Genomic DNA, 22,557 nt, shown 5'->3' on the forward strand with positions numbered 1-22,557 from the left:
TTCCTTGCTGTAATACTGCATATCATCCCCAGCAAATTACCCACAGGTGTGGATATCATCTACAGAACAGACAGGAAAATGTTCAACAAACGTTGACTTCAATCCAAAACAAAGCCCACTACAACCACAAGCATACAGCTTCAGTAAGCAGATAATGCTTGTACATGTGTGCGTTCACTCAGAAACTGAGCTCCAGGTCATTCTCTCTTCAACATATGAAAAAACAGGCCTTTCACTGGACACCCGGAAAACTAAGGTCCTTACCTAACTAGCTCACACAACACAACACCTGCCACTGATTAAGATCAATGGCAAAATCCTGCAAAGTGTGGACAATTTTCCATATCTTGGGAGCCTCCTCTTGAGGAAGGCAGACACAGACAACTAAATTCATCACCACCTCCAATGTGCCAGCTCAGCCTTTGGCTGAGTGAGGAAAAGAGTATTTGAGAACAGGATCTCAAACCAGAAACTAAGGTCATGGTTTACTAGGCAGCAGTGATCCCTGCGCTCCTGTATGCTTCCGAGACTTGGATAACCTACAGAAAGCACCTCAAAGCACTGGAGATATACCACCACTGGTACCTTCACAAGATCCTCCAAATCTGGTGGCAAGAAAGGTGGTCCAACAGCAGCATCCTCTCCCAAATCAACTTTCCCAGCATTGAGGTGCTAATCAGTCAAAACCATCTCCATGGGATGGAGACATAGACTGTATGCCTGACACCAGGCTCCTAAAGCAACTGCGCTACTCAAAGTCAGTCACAGCACAAGAGTCCCAGGACTCTTTGGGGATGTCCTCAAAGCATCCCTGAAGTGGGCAAATATCCTTGCCAACTCATGGAAGTCCCTGGTTTGTGACCAAGCAAAATGGAGAAGGCCCATTCAAGAAGGCACTGAACATGTCAAGAAACTTTGCCGGGAAAATGCAGACATAAAGGAGGGAATGCACATAACTCCAAACAACCCATCTACCTAACCCTTCAAACACCACCTGCCTGCATGTGGCAGAGTCTATAGATCATGCATTGGACTTATCAGCCATCTCAGGATCCATACGAACAAGGGACAAGAGTAGGCAATTCAGCCCGTCGAGCCTGCTCCATATAAGATCATGGCTGAACTGATAGTAATCCAAAATCTGCATCCCACCTACACGCGATAACCAGTGTTTCTAAAACCCAGGGTCACCCTTTTGCAAATAAATCAGTAACCCTGATAAATACTAACTAGTTTCTGTAATTTTTTTAAACTTTCACTGCGAGCATAAAATCTGTAATATATCAAAAGAAAGTGATCACTATTAAAAACTGCTGTTCAAATTGTAATTGAGAGATTTTTATTCAAACGCCAGACATTAGATTTGACTGGAAACTAACTCCAGACGTTCACTGCTTGTACAATCTAAAATCTTAAAAAGTATTCGTTTCAGTTTAAAGCTACAGTGCATCCAAAATTTAGTACCATAGTTAATATTATTCAATGTATAATTGTACACATTTTTCAGTATAGGATTTATAAACTCAAGTTTCTAAATGGTTGCACTGTTGTTGTTATTCTAAGAAAGCATAGGAGAGAACATTTAAGACTTATTCAGCTAGGCAAAATTGAAAGATGTTACAGCAATAATGTACGCGCACACACAAACACAGAAAATGGACGGGAAAAAAAGAATGAACTTGCATTCATCTAGTGCCAATGAAGTACTTTCAAAGTGAACTTAACATTATTCAGCAATGGACGTTAGCATCATTGAGTGGGCAATGAAAGGTAGCAACAACAACTTGCAATTATACAGCGCCTTTAACAGAATAAAACATCCCTAAGCACTTCACAGGAACAATATGAAACAAAATATGACACCAAGCCACATAAGGAGATATTAGGGCAGATAACCAAAAACTTCATCAGAGAGGTTTTAAGAAATGTCTTAAAGGAGGAAAGTGAGGTAACGATGGAATTCCAGAGCTTAGGATTGTGACAGCTGAAGGTTCGGCCACCAGTGGTGGAGCAATTATGACCAGGGAAGCTAAAGAGGCCAGAATTAGGGAAGTGCAGATATCTCAGAGGGTTGTGGGGCTGGTGATTACAGAGATAGGGAGAAGCGAGGCCATGGAGAGATTTGAAATCAAAGATGAGAACTTTTAAAACCTGGGATTGCTTAATTGGGAGCCAGAGTGGGTCAGCGAGGTCGGTAATGCATGAACGGGATTCGATGAGAGTTAGGACATGGGCAAGAGAGCTTAGTTTACATAGAGTAGAAAGTGGAAGGTCAGAGTGCAATGGAACACTTAAGTCTAGAGGAAACAAAGATTTCAACAGCAGATGAACTGCAATGGGGGCAGAGTTGGGTGATGTTATGAAAGGAGTTAATTAATAATATTGTAATGTAGGGAAATCTGGTAGCCAATTTATATGGAAGCCAATTTTCTCACAGCAAGCTCCCAAAAGCAGCAATGTGATAAAGATAAGATAATTTGTTTTTAAGGTGTTGGCTGAGGGATAAACTGACACCATAATTTCTCCACACTAAAATGCTCTAAACATGAGGCGTCCTTTCAACTGACCAAGTATCCAAATTACAACCTACAAGTTGGAGGAGATGGTGGTGCAGTAGTAATGCCACTGGACTAGCAATCCAGAGGCCCAGACGAATGCTCTGGAGACATGGGCTCAAATCCCACCATGGCAGCTGGTGGAATTTAAATTCAATTAATAAATCTGTAATTATAAATCTAGTCTCAGTAATGGTGAGCATGAAACTTTCAATTGTTGTAAAAGCCTATCTGGTTCCCTAATGTCCTTAGGAAAGGAAATCAGTCATCCTTACCTGGTTTGGCCTTCATGTGACTTCCAGGCCCACAGCAATGTGGTTGACTCTTAACTGCTCTCTGGAATGGCCGAAGAAGCCACTCAGTTCAAGGGCAATTAGAGGTGGGCAACAAATGCTATCAGTGATGCCCACACCACATGAAAGAATAAAAAGTGCATACAAGGTATCACTAGTATTCAAAATAGAGCAACTTCAGATTTTTTAGTAAAATGCATCCAAGTTTAAAGTAATTCAACACATCTTTATAAGCCAACACAATACAGATAGAAAGCTGGTTTATATGAAATAAACAAAAAAAAGCATTCCCCTAACGAGAGCATAATGAAACCTTCAAAATACTTTTTCCAGTTCTCATATCAACTGTGTGAAGTCTCAGTTTATTAGGAAAAGTTACAAAAAAATAGTTAGATAACATACACACAAATACAATTTAAAATCTTTCCAGAGAAATCACTTGTTTGATATTGAGACACCAAGCTGGGAAAGTGTGTTACAGGCAAGGTTTGACAATGAAAATTTCATTTATAGCCCAACCCACAACCATAACTGGTGTAAGAGACAGTGTAATAGTTTGCCCATAGGAATAATGTTAACATGAAAGTTTTCATTGAAACGTGTATCCCACGTAATGAATTATATAATTACAGGTATAGATAGTGTAAGGTATAGATCTCCAATCTGCTAGTGTAAAAACGCTTTAGCAGGTACTGGGGGCCAATTATTATTTGTCAGGTGTCCTAAGATAGATTGGTAACTTGCATGGCAATCCACTTAATATAAAACACACAACTGAAAAGCTTGTTTCCCTCCCAGCGATTCTTTCCTCTTTCTAGCTGTTGTCAGGTCATAATTGTGTTTGCATTTTCAGGTCCAATAAGATGCAGCTCCATGGCAAGTAGGTTATTTGCCAATAATTTAATTTAATTGAAGGTGAGCAAGGTGAGCTTAAAGAACTATTATGTAGGTCTTCAAATTCTAATCGGTTATGGAAAAGGACCTGCCATATTGATTATTAACCTGCTTGTTGAGCTATATCCCATTATTGCTTCTGAACCTTATAATAAAAAAAGGTATCCACATGTTGAGTTATGAAGGCACAAGGTTCTTTGTTGGTCAACTTGGATATCTCTAATGGGTTGTCTGCTTCAGTCATTAAGCATAGTCATTTTTATGAGACACAGCTAAACTGAAGGTAGAATACGAGAACGCTAAATAATCTGCAGTCTAGTTGGTCTGCTATTTCTGTAGCAGTGAAATCCTGAATCAGCATTGTATCCTGGCCAAGAAAAAGAATTCTGTTCAGACATATATCATGTCTAGCAATCTGCAATTTACAAACAGTTAAAATGTAGAAAAAGAATTAAAGCACCAAGAGGGGATTAGGGGTTTTTTTCTCAAGGGCAATTCGGGATGGGCAATAAATGCTGGCCTTGCGAGCGATGTCCACATCCCATAAATAAATACCAAAAATCCGTAATTCTCCCTTCCAAAGCTGCCCTCAATAAAGTTCACAGATGACTAACCTGCTATGTGTTTCCAGCAATATTAGTGTGTTTTCACTTCAGATTTCTAGCATTTGATTTTTTTCATTTCATTATCTTCAACATCCTTTACTGGGATGGGACTATTCAATCTCCCTTGCCTGCCAAAAATCACACTCTGGTAATAAAGAAAGTGCTCTCCTAAGCTCCTTCAGCATGGACAAACACCCAGACTAATAATGGAAAAGGTATCCTCCGTCATAAAAGTCAGTATTTAATCATGCCAGACAGAAATTCTCAGCATAATTTGTTCACGTTCTAAGATTATGATATCATTTGTGAAGATGACAAAACAACACACACAGAAGGATAATTGTTAGAAAAAAACATTCCATGACTTTATAGTCATAGAGTCCTACAGCACAGAAAAAAGCCCTTCGGTCCATCAAGTCTGCGCCAGTCAAACAAGTACTTAACTATTCTAATCCCATTTTCCAGCACTAGGCCCATAGCCTAGAATGCCATGGCATCGCAAGTGCACATTCAAATACTACTTAAATGTTATGAGGGTTTCTGCCTCTACCACCCTTTCAGGCAGTCAGTTCCAGATTCCCACCACTCTCTGGGTGAAAAAATTCTTCCTCACATCCCCTCTAAACCTCCTGCCCCTTACCTTAAATCTATGCCCCCGGTTATTGATCCCTCCGCCAAGGGAAAAAGTTCTTTCCTGTCTACCCTATCTTTGCCCCTCAGAATTGTATACACCTCAATCATGTCCCCCCTCAATCTCCTCTGCTCCAGGGAAAATAACTCCAGTCTATCCAACCTCTCCTCATAACTAAAACTCTCCAGCCCAGGCAACATCCTGGTTAAATCTCCTCTGCACTCTCTCTAGTGCAATCACATCCTTCCTATAATGCGGATTGCAGAACTGCACGTAATACCCTAGCTGTGGCCTAACCAGTGTTTTATACAGTTCCAGCATACCCTTCCTGCTCTTATATTCTATGCCTCAGCTAATAAAGAAAAGTATCCCATATGCCTTCTTAACCACCTTGTCTACCTGTCCCGCTACCTTAAAGGACCGCTGGACACGCACACCAAGGTCCCTCTGATCCTCGGTACTTCTCAGGGTCCTACCATTCGTCGGGTATTCCTGTGCCTTGTTTGTCCTGCCCAAGTGCATCACCTCACACTTATCCAGATTAAATTCCATTTGCCACTGATCAGCCCATCTGACCAGCCCGCCTATATCTTCCTGTAATCTAAGACTATCCTCCTCACTATTTACCACCCCACCAATTTTCGTGTTATCTGCGAACTAACTGACCAACCCTCCTACATTCAAGTCTAAATCATTTATATATACCACAAACAGAAAGGGACCCAACACCGATCCCTATGGAACCCTACTGGACACAGGCATCCAGTCACAAAAACACCCCTCGACCATCACCTTCTACTTCCTGCCACTCAGCCAATTCTGGATCCAATTTGCCAAATTGCCTTGGATCCCATGGGCTCTTACCTTCGTTATCAGTCTCCCATGCGGGGCCTTATCAAAATCCTTGCTGAAGTCCAAGTAGACTACGTCAAATTCATTGCCCTCATCTACACACCTGGTCACCTCTTCGAAAAATTCAATCAAATTGGTCAGACATGACCTCCCCTTAACAAAACCATGCTGACTGTCCTTGATTAATCCCTGCCTCTCCAAGTGTAGATTAATTCTGTCCCTCAGAATTGCTTCCAATAGTTTCCCCACCACTGAGGTTAGGCTGACTGGCCTGCAGTTCCCTGGTTTATCCCTTCCTCCCTTCTTGAATAACAGTACCACATTGGCTATCCTCCAGTCCTCTGGCACCTCTCCTGTGACCAGAGAGGTGTTGAAAATTATTGCCAGCGCCCCTGCTATCTACCCCCTTGCCTCACTCAACAGCCTGGGATACATTTCATCCGGGTCTGGAGATTAATCTACTTTTAAGCCTCCCAGACCACTTAGAATATCCTCCCTTTCTATGCTAATTTCTTTAATTATATCACAGTCCTTCTGTCTGATTTCCATACCCACTTCGTCCCTCTCACTTGTGAACACCAACACAAAGTATTCATTTAGAATCCTACTTCTTCCAGCTCCACACACAAATTACCACTATGGTCCTTAATGGACCCTACTCTTTCCCTAGTTATCCTCTTACTCTTAATGTACTTGTAAAATAACTTTGGATTTTCCTTTATTTTTACTGCCAATGTTTTTTCATGCTGCCTTTTTGCTCTCCTAATTTCCTTTTTAAGTTCCCCCTTACACATTCTATACTCCTCTAGGGCTTCCACTGTTTTGAACCCTCGGTATCTGCCATAAACCTCCCTTTTTCTCTTTATCCAATCCTGTATACCCTCGATATCAAGGGTTCCCTGGATTTGTTGGTCCCACCCTTTGTCTTTACTGGAATATGTTGGCCTTGTACTCTCCCTATTTCCTTCTTGAATGAATCCTACTGCCCTGATGCAGATTTACCTAAAAGTAGCTGCTCTCAGTCTACTCTGGCCAAATCATATCTGATCTTATTACAAATCGACCTTCCCCCAATTTAGAACTCTGATTTCTGGCCCATCCTTGTCCTTTTCCATAACAACCTAGTCACATCCACTTTGAACTGGGCAATGTTCAAAAGGTAAATGTTTAAAATAGGCAACTGTTTACAAATAAAGCAAGTGCAAATGACCTCTGCTAAATAAATCAACTATATATAAATATGCAGAATCAAAACTTGGTACATAAACCAGTAAAGACTTGAACAAACGCTAGGCAGGCTCTTCAGTTCTACACCAGGGAATTCCACATTGCCATAGGTGTCATCTTTTGGAAAATATAGCAAACAGAGATCCTTCTCTCCCTTCAGATGGCATAAAATATCTCACTTGTTATGATGTGACAGATGATGTGTGCCAAGCAGACCAAATCCACAAGGGAAACTTGGTCACGCTATCACAACTGTTTTGCAATTTGTATTTATTACGAGAAGATGTGTGCACTGAATTCAAAAGTAATAAGTCCACCAGGGCATGTCGAGATTTTAAATATTAAATTAACTTATTAACAAAATAAAAGATTTCAAACACATTTGTAAGACTAAAATTACTTTCTACTATAATAACTCCTAAAATTCCTAATTAAACTGACGTCCAGTTACATCCACTTTAAGGCAACAGTCCAAAATATATTTTAGATTTAAAACAGAACCAGCGAGTTAACACAATACCCGCTTGACAGTGGAATTCCAAATGGCTTTTCTCCAACTTCAGTTTCGTTATATAAGCAGACTTATGCACAAATGGCTGGAGGCTTCATTAAGGATATTTCACACACTCCTGTTAGATGATACTTAGCCTTCTTTTCCCACATAGCTTTTCATTCTCCTTTATATATGTTTCCCTCTTTTTAATAGGTAAATTCTATTGTTCCATATGTCTTTGAAACTGTATTTTCCTCATAACATAAACACTTTCATGTTGCCAATATTGTCAGTAACCTTTGGGAAAAATAAACACACCCCTAAACCCTGCTAATCTGGCTAGTTGTAAACAGGCTAAGATTCCTTTGAAATCCAAATCCCTTCATTTATCTAAAAATGCAAATTCCCTTCACACCTTACATGCTAAGCCAGCATCCATGTTTACTCATTAGCATGTCAAGCACATAACTTCTTTTGATGATTTCAAGTTTGCAGTCTATTTGACTCCAAGTGTAATTAAATCACACAGACAGACCCAACTATACTTACCCCCATAAACCTACTTCACAATAAACCAGAAAACTATTATGAAAGTTATTATACTTTTGTCATACACTGCATTACTCAAAGAGCAGAGCAATGTTCTCAGGATCCTCGTCAATATTTAACCCCTAACGAACATTAAACACAATGAGGGGCAATATTCAGCAGCACAAATAAATACAAAAGATTCTTCGAGTTGACCAAGATGGGATCTTGAGCTGTAAGACGCCCTCTTGGTCAAGAAGTGTGCGCTAGGAACAGCCAAAAGAGGCTTATTAAGGGCCTGATTTCTACTTAAAATGTTTGTCAACACTCATTAAGGAGGCTGCATAGCTAGCACTTGTCTGAATGTCCTCCCCGAACAGCAACCAGCTGTTGTTCATCAGTAAACAAGGTGTTAATGTGGATTTTAAATGTTACTTAAAGGGGTACTCATCATTTTATGTTTACTTGCATATGGAGCCTTTCTGAGATACTTTAAAACTTCAACACTCTAGCAACATTTATTCTGCAAATTTTGAGGATTTCCTCTAAATAGATTTATTACTGTGTGACTCCACCTTATTGAATACTTTATAGGAGCAACCAGAAGAAAGGGTGCTTGGTCATGGGCATCTTTCCTGGGACTTTAGGTCCAGATGAGGAATAGGAGGAGAATAAGGCTAGGTCAAGTAGCACCAGGTGCTGTAGGGCAGAGGGATTACATGATAGCCCTCCTCTCCCAGGACCTCCAGTGCCACATTTGATATTGTGTGTGCCATTTCCCCTCAGTTCAAGCAATCCTGCAACATACCACTTTGTGCTAACCAGCACACTCCACTATTTCAGTGGAAATGCATACTGCTTCATGAAAATTGTGTCTAATCAGCATCTGAGTGCTAAACCTGCAGAAGTCTAGCAAGTTCAACCTATGGTAATCTAACTTGTGTGCAAAATCCAGACTTTAAAACAGGTGTGTCTTATTAACATAACATCCATTTAACAACCTTTTCACTCTCTGGCTAAAATAACCTCCACTGTCTAGTTCCTTACTCTGGGATCTTGCTGTGCTAATTTGGCAGTCATGTTTCCCCAACATTACAATAGAGCTACACTTCAAAAAAAGTACTTCAAGTACTGAAGTGCTTTAGGATACTGTGAGGTCATGAAAAGTGCTATATAAATGCATGTTCTTTCAACAGAAATAAGATGACTAGTATCCAGGTTATAAACTGAAAATTGTATGATTCTATGAAAAATTAATTTTTGTTAGCCTTCAAACATTACTGAAAATCAGTGGCACCATATGGAATGTAGCAAAGTACCTAGTAAAAACTTAGCAAAATATAGAACTGTGTTCAGCTCCCCCATTAGCTAATTTGTTCTGATGCCCTGTGCAGTGTAATACTAAACCGGGAAGGCTCTCAGTGCAATGCCTAATTTGAACAGAATTTGATGCTCACAGCCAGACCAGTGGTGGGCGCATTACAATTGTGTCTCAACCCATGGACTAAAAAGGGGAGAAGTTGGGCAAGGTCCCCACTATTGAGTCCCATCTAGTAGCGTTCTGAGAATGCTTGTGCATATTGACATCAGGTAAAAATTGCACACCTGCTGGAATGTGCCTTTGCAGTGGAGATCTGGAAAGAGATGCAGTGGTTTTTGTCGAGGTTCATCCTGAGCAGCTTGGTGACACAGGACTCTGTGCTCCAAGAGCTGTTCCCAGGGACACTCACCAAGACAAATATCAACTTCTGCTGGAGGATCATCAACTAGGTGAAAGACACTCGTTTAGTCTGCCCGACAAGGAGCCATCCAAACTTAACCTGCTTTCTGGCTCTTGGTCCTTAGACTTGTAGATTATGGCATTTCAAGCGCATATCTAAGTACTTCCTAAACGTTATGAGGGTTTTTGCCTTTCGTCCACCCTTTCAGGCAGTGAGTCCCAAGGTCCAAGTTCTGATTGTGGAAACACTCACTTCAAATAATTCACTCCTTTGATAACAGAAAAATATATAGCAATAGTAAGAAAATGTTCGCAAGTGTATGTTATTACAAATAATCAATAGTTACTTCAGATCCACATCATCCAAATTTCATTTTAGTTCTGTGACACCACATGAATATGATTTAACTGCTATCTTTTAAAAGACCTTGTCAAAAAATAGCAGAAATATATTTTCACAAATATGACATGACAAAGATTTCCATTTGAATTCCCTGGACTACAAGAATCATTTAAATCTTTTTTTTTGCAAATAAAGCCTGAAACTCTGTTATAAAACACAAGATAAATATCTCTGCATGTGGTAGATGGTGTTGCCATGGGATCCCCTCTAGGCCCAACTCTCGCAAACATCTTTGCTGGGTTCCACGAGAAACATGTCTTTGATGGAATGACACCCAACCTCCTACCCCTTGCATATTTCTGATATGTTTGCTATATTTGAATCCGCAGCTGCATGTAAGAATTTCCTTGCACACCTATACGGGCTTCATCCTGCGCTCAAATTCATCTTTGAAATGGAGCAGTCAAATGAGCTCCCTTTCCTTGATGTGCTAGTTGATAAATCTGCCAGGAGGTTTTCCAATACTGTCTATCGCAAGCTTACTTCACTGGTCAAATACATGTTGGGATTCCTACAGTTCCACGCGCTATAAGATTGGCCTCATGAACAACCTGGTAAATAGGGCCCAAGCCATTTGCTCACCATGCAAACTTAATACTGAAATAGGGCACATCAGAGCCATCCTGTGAGATAATGGCTACCCTGATAAGATCATTGCTTGTTGTATATTGCGCAAACTCATGAATGGGCCTAAGGCTGCCACTTTCAATCCTGCAAATTGCCCAATCCACCTCAGATTATGCTGGCACTGTTTCTCTTCCTACAACCCATTCACCTGCAAAAGGTTGGGCCCTGAACAGTTCCATGACCATGAATGTTATTTAATGGTCTGCTGACAAGAGCTTCACTTTTTGACTCAGAAGGGACAACTATCCAATTTTCTCTCTCCCAAAAAGTAGCATGTCACCCTAGCAAGATTAGTGATTTGACAAAGCATTTGGTTGAAAACCATATGCTCGACAACATTGAATTACAATAGTTTATTGTGCACAAGTCAAACACTGACAATTGGGGTTCCAAAGACCTCTTCCAGATTTGAAACAGTCAAAATTAATTGTCTCTTGCTCCCAAAAATCTTTAATAAACAGCATATGAAATCCTACCATGAAAGTATCTAATCATGCAGCTCAGATCAGCCATGGCCCCTTCCTCTTGTATCCGCACTGGATCCTGGAAACCTAATCGAGCTAGATAATCGTAAAGGATTTGCAGAGGTCTCTCATCAGGATTCATTCTCCTATAAACAAAAAAAAAGTGTCAAGAGACAGTATCAAGAATAATATAATTGCTAGAAAGGCAGTGACGGAGCCTAAAATGGTTACAGCACAGCAGAAGACCATAAGGACCATTATGTTTGTGCTGGCTGAGAGAGCAACTCAGCTAGTCCTCCTTCCCTGCCTTTTCCCTTGGTCCCACAATTTTTTTCTGTATAATTAATTATCCAATTACCTTTCGAAAGCTATGATTGAATCTGCCACCACTACTCTCAGGCATTGCATTCCAGATTCTAACCACTCGCTGCATAAAAATGTTTTTCCTCATGTCACCATTGGTTTTTTGTCAATCACCTTAAATCGGTTTCCTCTGGTTCTTGACCATTCTGCCGATAATCTATCTGGATCCTTCATGATTTTGAACACAATCACATCTCTGAAACTCTCAACCTTCTCTTCTCCCAGAACAGCCCAGCTTTACCAATCTATGCATGTAACTGAAGTCTCTCATCCCTGGAAGCTTCTCAAAAGTCTTTTCTGCATGCTCTCCAATGCTTTCACATTCTGCCTGAAGTGTGGTGCCCAAAATTAGACACAATATACAAGTTGAGGTTGAATCATTATTATATAATGGATCACCATAGCATCTTTGATTTCATATTCTATGCCTCTATTTATAACGTTTAGGATCTTGTAGGACTTACTATCGCTTTCTCAACCTGCCTTGCCACCTTCAATGAACTTTGCACATATACCTCCAGGTCCCTTTGCTCCTGCAGCTCTTTTGGAATTGTATCCTTTATTTGATATTGCAGTTTCTCACTCTTCCTACCAAAGTGCATCACTTCACACTTCTCTGCATTAAATTTCACTTGCAACATGCTTGCTCATTCAACCAGCCTGTCTATGCCCTTTTGAAGTCTATCACTATCCTCCTCACATTCAAACATTTGAACTAGAACTGCAAAATATGAGTCAGGAAGTCTTGATCAAACCGTATAGTGCTCTGGTCAAACCACACCTTGAGTTGTGTGCAGTTCTGGTCTCCAAGAAACAAGGGAGGCATTCAAGCCCTAGAAAAGAGATCCCAAGACTTGGATATCTGAGTTGAGGAAATACTGGACAAACTTGGGCTTTTCAACATTAAAATGATATATCTGAAAGGTCCACAAAATAGTAAATAGTACAGAAAAGGAAAACCTGGAAAAGCATAAATTAGATTAAGGCTTTTATCAATTTTTTTTCCCCACACACAGTCATCATTACATTAAATGGACTTCCAAATATAGTGGTTGCAAAAACCCTAGAATCTTTAAAGAACCAATCTGTTATTGAAAGGGAGGGCCTTTAGGGCCTTAAAGGATGAGTTAATCTGGGCTAAATTGCATTCCTTTTCTGAAATTATCCTGCAAACCAACAAATTTAAAACAGTTTATCGCTAACATGTTTAATTCATACCAAAACAAAAGAATCAACTGTCAAAACTTACAATTTGCTGGTACTTACTATTTTACAGAATTTATCATCACCAAATTCTTTTACAGGTACAAACATTTCTACCGCAATTAACCACATCACCCACAATACATTTTACCTGTTAGAAATTCATGACAACAGGCTAGCTTTTCAAAAGGAATAAAATCAACTGTGAGACAACTGCAGAAATGATTACGGGCACAATAAACTTCTCATGCTGACAAATGTATCAGCTTGCATTTGATATTGCAGTTTCTCACTCTTCCTACCAAAGTGCATCACTTCACACTTCTCTGCATTAAATTTCACTTGCAACATGCTTGCTCATTTTTTAAAAACGCATATTGCCACTTGCACAAATCTTTGCAGCCTTTCAAGTGCTGTATCATGTGTGCAATAGTTTTAATGATATTTCTACGCTGAATTACTGTGTAGCTTGGATGTATTGAGCATGCAACTGCAAGCTGATACATTTGTCAATTTGCTCAATACATCCAAGCTATACAGTAATTCAGTGTAGAAATAACATTAAAACTATTGCACACATGATACAGCACTTGAAAGGCTGCAAAGATTTGTGCAAGTGGCAATATGCGTTTTTTAAAAATTCATTCATGGGATGTGGGCTTTGCTGGCTGGGCCAACATTTATTGCCCATCCCTAGTTTCCCTTGAGATGGTGGTGGTGAGCTGCCTTCTTGAACTGCTGCAGTCCATGTGGTACAAGTATACCCACAGTGCTGCTCGGAAGGGAGTTCCAGGACAAAATCCTGGAACTTTTGGGTCCAGGGTTTTGTAATCAGCAAATTCCCAATCTTAAATGTATGTTTAGTGGTAAAGGAAAATACAGGGTCACAGAACTCAAACACAAATTGAGCATCTGGCTACAGGGCTGAGTTGGAAGACTATATGTTGGCAGGATGTCAGGGTATATTGAGAGGCAGACATATTCAGTATTCGCTGTTTGTTAACAGACAAGATCAAGAATAAGCTGAAGAGGCAGGAGAATCATTGACATTGAGCTTGCTGATATCAAATCTTTCCAAAGACAACAGAACTAAAGATGACTTTCAGCTTACTCTTAGGAACAGATTGGATGTCCTGGCTGACTCCATGCCTGGAACAGTAGACTGGTGGGAAGAACTGGAAGTAGCAATTAAAGTAGCAGGGGACAAGGTACTAGGATATCAAAAGTCTTTGAAGGAAGTGTGGATCAGTTACCAGATGTGGGAACATACAGCAGAAAGGAAGGTACTTCATCGGGAAAGACAGAAAAGGTGAGACAGGAAACACTGCCTTCAATCAGGTTTATGTAAATAAAGACAGAGGTGAAGAGGAGAGCTCTAAAAAATGAGAATGGATGAACAATCAAGCACAAAAGGCAGAAGGTGCAGGTGCCTACAATGACAAGATCATTAGATTTCAGGCAATGTGAAAGCAAGGATGGGACCAATTACTGCCAAGAGGTGGTACATGTACCTCGAAAGGTGAAGATAAGCTATCACAGTGGGCAGAACACTTACATAAAGTCCTCAATAGACTTATTAAGATCAACCCCCAACTAAGCTTCCGATAAGTGCAAAGAAGTTCACTGAAAATAAGGCGAGAAAGGCAACTTCTGCACACAAGAACAACAAATCTCCTAGCATAGATATAATACTGCAGAAATGCTCAAGACAAGCAGAGAAACAACTGTGCAGTGGCTATGTCAACTTTGCAACCAAGCCCAGGACTCTGGTGTTGTTGCTCAAGATGAGAAAGATGGGTCAATTGTCTGTATCTGCAAAAAAAAAGGTAATCTCACCAACTGTGACAATTGAAGGTGAGGCACTCTCCTAACAATACCACGTAAAATCTACTATCAAATGATCCTTAACTATATTCAAGAAATAGTGGTAGTGGATGGTAAACTTCAAGAACAACAGGCAGGCTTCAGGCCAAAATGGTCATGCTGAGCAGATTTTTACACTGAGGCACATCGTTAAGAACTTCCAAGAGTACCAAGGCCCCCCGGCCGTCAGCTTTATTGACTTCATGGAGACCATTGATAGCCTACAATGGCCTTCACTCTGGAAAATTCTCTCTTCACATGGCATCTCATCAAGGATAGTTCCAGCTATTGAGGAGGTCTATGACGATTCCAGGTCCTGTGTCAGGGCAGAGGGTGGTTCATGATTGGTATGTGCTGATTGGCACCAGGCAAGGCTGCAGCCTTTTCCCTCTTCTTTTTGTTATCGCCACTAACTGGGTATGAAGGAAGTCAACCATGGATAATCTTGGATTGAAATGGATCAAGAATGGAGACCGCCACCAATCAACAGATGTTTATGCCAATTAAAACAAAGTTGACATAATTTTTCTGGGCAGTCTCATAAATATCCAGGGAGCCATAGACAAAGAGCTCAATGCGAGAATAGGTAAAGCATCATGAACGTTCAACCAAATGAAAAAATATTTGGAACAGTAAATTATTTTACTACTGGCTATCCCTCGCAAGTGAGTCCAAAGATGGCTGATGAGGCCGTTTCGGGATCTGCAGACTTTATGACACATAGGGCATTTGCCGTCATGTGGGACATCTGATCGTGTATTATTAATTTGGTTTGTTGAGTGTTCTTTTCGCCACTCTCAATTTTCCTCTTCATTTTGTCCTTGTTGGGTCTCAAAATGCTGGGATCCTTTCCACAGACTGCTGCCATCTGGTTCAGTCCAGGGCAATAGTCTCCCAGGAGTTTATGTCAACATTGTACTTCTTCATGAAGATGATCCTTCTTCATATTCTCCTTCTTCAGCACCTCTTTTGGCTTCCGCTGGTGTGTCTGCCCTGACCGAGCTGAGAGAAGATGACCTGCTTTGGGAGCCTTATATCTGATATCCGCACTATGTGACCAACCCAATGCTGCTGATGGCAGATGATCATAGCCTCAATGCTTGTGGGACTTTATTGTGAGGGGGCACTGATGTTAGTGAATCTGTCCTCCCACTTAATGTGTAAGATCTTCCGCAGGCAGCATTGGTGGTATGACTCCAGTGCCTTGAGGTGCCTCCTGTATGCTGTCCATGTTTCAGCCACATACAGTAAAATAGGGATCATGACCACATGGTAGACCATGTTCTTGGTTTCAGTCTCGGCGTTGCAATCTTCAAACACTTGTTTCCTCAGGCGACCAAAGGCTGCACCGGCAGATTTCAAGCGATGCTGGATTTCTTCATCAACGTCAGCTTTCTGTTGAAGATAACTTCTAAGGCACTGGAAGTGTTTCACATTTTTCAGGTGCTCATCATAAATTCTAATCAATGGGGCTTGGGCATGCACATTTGGAGCATGTTAAAGGACTTTGGTCTTCTGAATGTTGATTTCAAGTCCCATCTTCTCATTTACCTCAGTAAATGATTCTCTGGAGATCCCTTTCTGACATAACACTTATGACAGCATCATCAGCGTATTGGAGCTCAATGACTGAGGTCAGGGTGGTCTTAGTTTTTGATTGGAGTTGTCTGAGATTAAATAGCTAACAGTCCATTAAAAGCTTTCCATGAAAACAAAGTTTGCATTCTACAGTGCAAATGTGCTCTTCACTCTTCTATATGGTTGTAAAACTTGGAGTCTGAAAACCTGCCAAGAAAGGAAACTGGATGCCTTTGGCACCAGATGTCTTCGAAGAATTCTAGGCATACACTGGAGGGATTTTACACCCAACACTGAAGTAAGGAATTGGTCAGAATAGCCTCCAGTTTCATCCATCATTTGTAAAAAAAAATGGTTCAGCTGGCTTGGCATGTCACCAGACTTTCATCATCACGGCCTGCTCATTAGATCATACAGTGGGCTCCTACTGGACATAGAAGATGGCCACCCAAAATTAACAAGCAAATCTTCTGCAGAAATAAGTTTCTGGAAATTGTGAACGAAGAGGTGGGAAAGGGGAAAGAAAAATGGTTCCAGCTCTCCTGGCAGTAAGCTGAAGTGCGAGACTAAGCAGAATTAGGCAAGAAACAAGAGACTATATGTCCAAAAGAACTTCAGATATACCGATATTTAAGAAAAAAAAGTTGCAAATCAAACTGCTTAAACTGAAAATTTTAAAAAAGCCCTTATGGCTACCTTTTATAAAAAATAACTTTAAACCAAGTCTGTAGCAAATACACGATGACTACCTCGGAACAATATTTAGGCAGTAAGCTCAGAGAATCACCGACTCATAAACATAACATTTTATTGCTGTCATCTGACCCCAAAACAAGATCATCTGCAAACTGCTCCTAAAAACATTTTTTGTAGATGTTTACTGCAGAGCATGTGGAGTCAATTTGATTTTGGTTTGCACCAATTATCGTAACAGATACCTAAAGTCAAGATATTCCCTGCTGTTGATGGAGAACAATATTCTCACTAGTTGTAAGGCAATCATTGAAAATTAAGAATTATAATCTACAGCTGAGTACTGAGGGAATGTTGTCCTATTGAAGGTACCATCTTTTGGATAAGAAATAGTGTCCCACCTGTCCTCCTGGGTGGGTGGGCATGAAAGATCCAAATGGCACTACTTGAAGAACAGCGTAGAGTTCTCCCAGTGTCATGACCAGTATTCCCCAAATCAACACGATTAAAATAGATTATCTGATCATTATTTTTTTTAATTAATTTATTCACATGATGTGGGTGTTACCTGCAAGGCCACCATTTATTGTCCATCTCTAAATACCCTTAATAAAATGGTGATGAACTGCCTCTTTGGACCAGTATACTCCAGATGATAAAGATAGATAGGATATACAGCACAGGAATAGGCCATTCAGTCTAACCAGTCCACGCTGGTGTTCATTCCACAGTGCTATTCAGTAGGAATTTCCAGGATTTTAACCCAGTGTGATGAAGGAACACTGATTTTTTTCAAGTCAGGATCATGTGTGACTAGGAGGGGAACATGGAAGTGCTGGTGTTCCCTTGCACTCTTATTCTTGTTCTTCTAGATGGTAGAGGTTGCAGTTTGGGTGGTACAGTTGAAGAAACCTTGGTGAGTTGTTGCAGTGCACCTTGTAGATGATACACCAAGTCGCCAAGGCTTCTTTGAAAATAGGGTGAGAAAGGAGGAATTTAAGAAGACGACGACTGGATAAAATCCGTAAGTTCTGGTTCAATTATTCCACATCCTCTAAACCACCTTCATCTGAACAGGACACCTGATTTCATCTTCCCATAGAAGATCAACTGGAGAAAAAATTGTGACACAAGTTTAACTATTTCCTTTTTTGTTTGCTATGTTGTGAGTAATTTATTTAAATGTAGACAACATAGGGAAACCATCTCGGCACAATTACAAAGTCCAATTGGAAGAGGAAGCTGATCCTTGCATTTTGAAAAACATTTATAGCACTTTGTCACCAGTAGCTCTAACATGTACTGCCGTAATATAGCAGGAGACTGTGCTGCCAACTCCAAAGGCAACAAGGCACCAAAAGATGTGGTTTTCATCAGCTTCAGGGAGAATTTTAAACACTACCATGGGTATAGGGGCTGCCATGTTATATTATTTGGAAATACCAATTTAAATCCTCTTGTACCAGAAATATCTCCCATTGTTTTATTTTTTATTCCGCCGCTTCCCTTCCACTCACCCACCAAAAGTCCTCTCCCCTTACAATATTTTAAAGGGCTGTAACTTTGACTGGTCATTCAAATATCATCACTGGATTCCTCTGAATAAACTGCCAGCATTTCACATTTAATAAAGTAAAAGTACATTTGATAAAGTCTAGTTATCTCCCTGCAAAAATGTAATTTATTTTGGTGGTTGTCCCTACCTGATGAGGTCGCCATGGAGTTGCAGGTAGAGGTCATCCTTATCCTGAGTACACAGCTCTGTTGTTGTGGTTTCAGTACTGCACAGTACTAGCTGCAGGTCCGGGCCAGATGATGATGAGGAAGAGCACGATAAAGATGACAGTAATGCACCCGGTGAAGAGGTGGAGGAAGAAGCATTCAATGACACCATTTCCTTTCCATGAATACATATACATCCCCTTCGTATGTCCCCTTTCAGCCACTCTTTCTCTCGTGCACCCAGACTACTCTTCTTTCCAAGGCAACTCCTGCTGGCATTGCGCTTCATGTTCCTCTATGAAAGGAAAGATTGATAACTTGTATCAGAATATAAATTACTACATAGGGCTCAGGTTCCCAAGAGTCATACTAAACTTTAGATGGAAATGGTATGGTTAGGGTGGTTGAACCATGTGGTCTAAGCATTGCTGAGAAATAAAATGCACACAAATTGCAACATAAAATAATCTCTTTAATAGAATTTGAGGAAACAATGATGAGCGTAAGAAAGAAACAGCTTTCAAGAGTTGAGGTTTGAGTCATGTATTATTCACCACTGATATATGAAGAATTTCAGTGCATCCCAAACATCATACAATCACATTTCTGAATTGGGATCTACAAGCCTATTTACACTGCAGACTTCCTAAATTTTATTTTTCTTTATTCCAGCAAATTCATCTGTCACAAACATCTTAATTGCCCCACTTAAAAATAATAGCATTCTTACAAATGAAATGTTTTTTCTCCCCCACACAAAGCATTAAGTTTATTTTAAAACAGCACCGAAGGAAAATGAAACTTTAATAGTAATCAAAATACCATCATCTGCACTCCCAAAATGCACTAAAGTGTGACAAAACAACATGTCTCACTGACAGAACAGGGTTATAAATCTCCAAGAATGTCAATCTGCATCTGATTAAGAGTAAAGACTATCAATCTGTAATTGAACACTCCTTATCACATAAAAAAGGACAAAATTATCCAGGTAAAACATCTTGCAAGGTTTCTTTCTGGGGATGAGAAAACTGGCACTGCATTATTGTTCAATATGCATCACTGGATCAAGTATATTGGCTATATTAAACCTCATATTCCTAAAAATTAAACTTTTAATGTTGCAGAGCAGTGAAAATTATCACCTAATATTTGCCAAAGTTGCCAATTCTCCAGAATTTTAATTTATCCACAAGATTCCAGAAACAGATGGCAATGCTCTTTAAATTAAAACCCGTTACCCAGGGCACAATGACCTATATTGAAGTAAATGTAGGTTTGAGAAAAGTTTCCTGTGCCTGTTATATTTTACAAGGGCATAAAAGGTGCAATTTAAACTGCTCACCAATTGCTTTCTGCAGCAATGGCTAGGCAAACGCAGCAGCCCTAAGCAACAAAGGGAGGTGACAGCACAGCTGTCTATGTAAAGTGAGTATCACTTTTGAGATAACTTATTGGTCGTTCTTTGATTCTTATGCTGTAGCAATCGCATTAGTAACTGATAATCGTATGATCAATCCATAAGTGTCATTTTCTGGTGATCTCACTGGTCAGGGGTAATGTGACAGTTGATTATTCAGTCATCAATTGATGAGAATCCATTTCAATGCCAGTAAAGGCAGGCATTCAGTAGATTTCAGTTATACACCTGAACAAATCCTCAGAAATCCAAAATTTAGTACCTGTCAGAATTAAGTCAGTGGTGAACAGTGCTGATATTATAAGCCATCCTTTCCTATGCCAGGAATCCCTTGGATTTGCAGCTATCCAACCTCCTGCACCATTACTGCTCTTACTGTGATATCACTGACCCTACAAATGTAATATAGTGGTAAAAAGCATGCTGATTACTTAAGGTTTGTTTTGTTAGACAGAAAGAGACATAAAAAGAAACAAAAAGAAACAGCATCTAACAGTACAGGACACCAGGCCTGGCAGAAAGGAGAGAACAAGACAGTACTCGAATACCAACCTTTGACAAACAAGCAACACCAGAGTATTTATTCAGTAGTAGTACAAATCTTCAAAACACACAATTACATATTAAGTTTTAATGAAATAGTCCAGCCACTAAATAGCTTGATTCACTCTAATTACCTTGCTATTCCACCAACCCAAAATAATAAAAGCTTTTATATATGTATATATATTTTTAAAACACCTACAAATCAGAGATTTGTTGCCCATCTTTCTTAAGGATATAATGAATGGGTGAACTTTAAATAGCCAACTTCTTATAAAATATTACACAAACAAATAAGAGGCCAATGCTACTGGGTGAAAGGCAAAAGAAACTGTCTATCACAGGCTTAATGGGAACAAGAGATCTGTTAGAACGTCAAGTCACAAACAAGGAATGCTGAACATGCACCGACTTTGACCGACCACTTTCATTTTTGGTGTCTCATTTTAGAAGGCCATCACCCGCCTTTGAAACACCAATCAAGGCTCCGTTAATAAAATATATCATTAAAACGTTTTAACGGTTTCGATCTATGAATAACATATTTCTAAGTCCCGTGAAATACTCATTACTTCACACTATCTGCATCTGATCTGGTCGCTGGTCGTGTTCCTATAGGTTTTACTGTTCAACGAGATAGTGGAGCACCATATAATGAGGATGGCGCAACTCATGACATAAATATACTCATTTTACAACTATTTAATTTTGTTTTATTTTACTGTAATTATTTTACAACAGATAAACGGACAGAAATGAAAAAAAAATGTAAAGACTAGCTTTGGAAATAACGCAATATGCTATTTTAAAAATCTACAAATGTAGAGTATCTGTACATCCCAGGTATTTCCCAGAGCATTAACAGTTAAAGGTAATGTGACGGTAAAAAAAAATTTACTGCGTTTACCCTGCTCAAAGACACAGAAAAGCTGATCACCTGGAATCCACTGCGTTGAAACGGCAATGTTTTAATGTGTCAAATCTTTGCTGTAAAAAATACTAATTAAGCCAATCGGCGTCATCGAATAACTTCTTTTTGGGAATATATGAAATGGAAGCAGCGGTGTCAGTTTAAAAAAAAATCAATATTTAGGTTTAGAATTAGAATTCAAAAGTCAATTAAAATACCGGCCAGGCTGTCAAGCGTTACCTTTAAGACGCGCACTCCCCTCCCTGCGACCGCCGAGCTCGAGCCGCATCCGGGGTCGGGCTTCGGCTGCGGGGAGACCGGCTCCACCGTCACTGCGGCGTCGGGGCCCGGGGCCGGGGCGATCCCCTCGTTAGCCAGCCCCGCCGCGCATGGAGCTCGCTTTCCCGCCTCCGCCTCTGCCTCCATCGCCGGCGATGTCACCTCAGCCATGGCGGTTAAAGCCGCATTGAAACAAACTGACGAACGAAAAGAACCAGAAATGTCAAGAGAGAGAGAATGAAGGGGGAACTGGGAGCCTGATCCCGATTCAGCCTCTCAACTCAGCGCTCTTCAGCTTTCTCCCGTCGCCATGATGACAGCGCTGGCTGTGCCGGAGAGAGGCCGCCGCCGCCGCCGCCACGCTCCAGCGGGACCTGCGCTCATCTGCATATTCATGCATTATTCATCACTCAATACGTCATTTGCATAATAACGCTTAGTATTATTCATGCACTACGTTTGCAGCGTCATAAAGCCTATAAGCACTGAGAATGCCCCAAAATGTGCAATGTGAAAGATATCATTTACAGGTAGAGGATGCGAACTAAATTCACTCTGTTTCATCTTTATTCAAATATAAAATCCAGTTATATATATTCTTGCTACAGGAGGAAGCTCAGCTGTTAAAAGTACACCAGAAACCAATGTGGTTATGAGTGCTCTCCATGTTGAGCACTAAACTGTTTCCCAA

General features: G+C 40.3%; 1 protein-coding gene across 1 annotated transcript in view; it reads right to left on the minus strand.

Annotated features, from left to right (window-relative positions):
- Positions 1-22,180, minus strand: part of phlpp2 (PH domain and leucine rich repeat protein phosphatase 2) — a 151,346-nt gene extending 129,166 nt beyond the window's left edge. The window contains exons 1-3 of the mRNA XM_078544411.1: positions 21,828-22,180; positions 18,696-19,009; positions 11,305-11,438 (exon numbers count right to left, since the gene is read on the minus strand). Coding sequence (XP_078400537.1) covers positions 11,305-11,438; positions 18,696-19,009; positions 21,828-22,037 — 658 coding nt within the window. The 5' untranslated portion in view covers positions 22,038-22,180. The remainder of the gene's footprint in view (positions 1-11,304; positions 11,439-18,695; positions 19,010-21,827) is intronic.
- Positions 22,181-22,557: the final 377 nt, after the last annotated feature.

Source organism: Cetorhinus maximus, chromosome 6 (assembly GCF_964194155.1).
Source record: "Cetorhinus maximus chromosome 6, sCetMax3.hap1.1, whole genome shotgun sequence".
Classification (NCBI taxonomy): domain Eukaryota; kingdom Metazoa; phylum Chordata; class Chondrichthyes; order Lamniformes; family Cetorhinidae; genus Cetorhinus; species Cetorhinus maximus.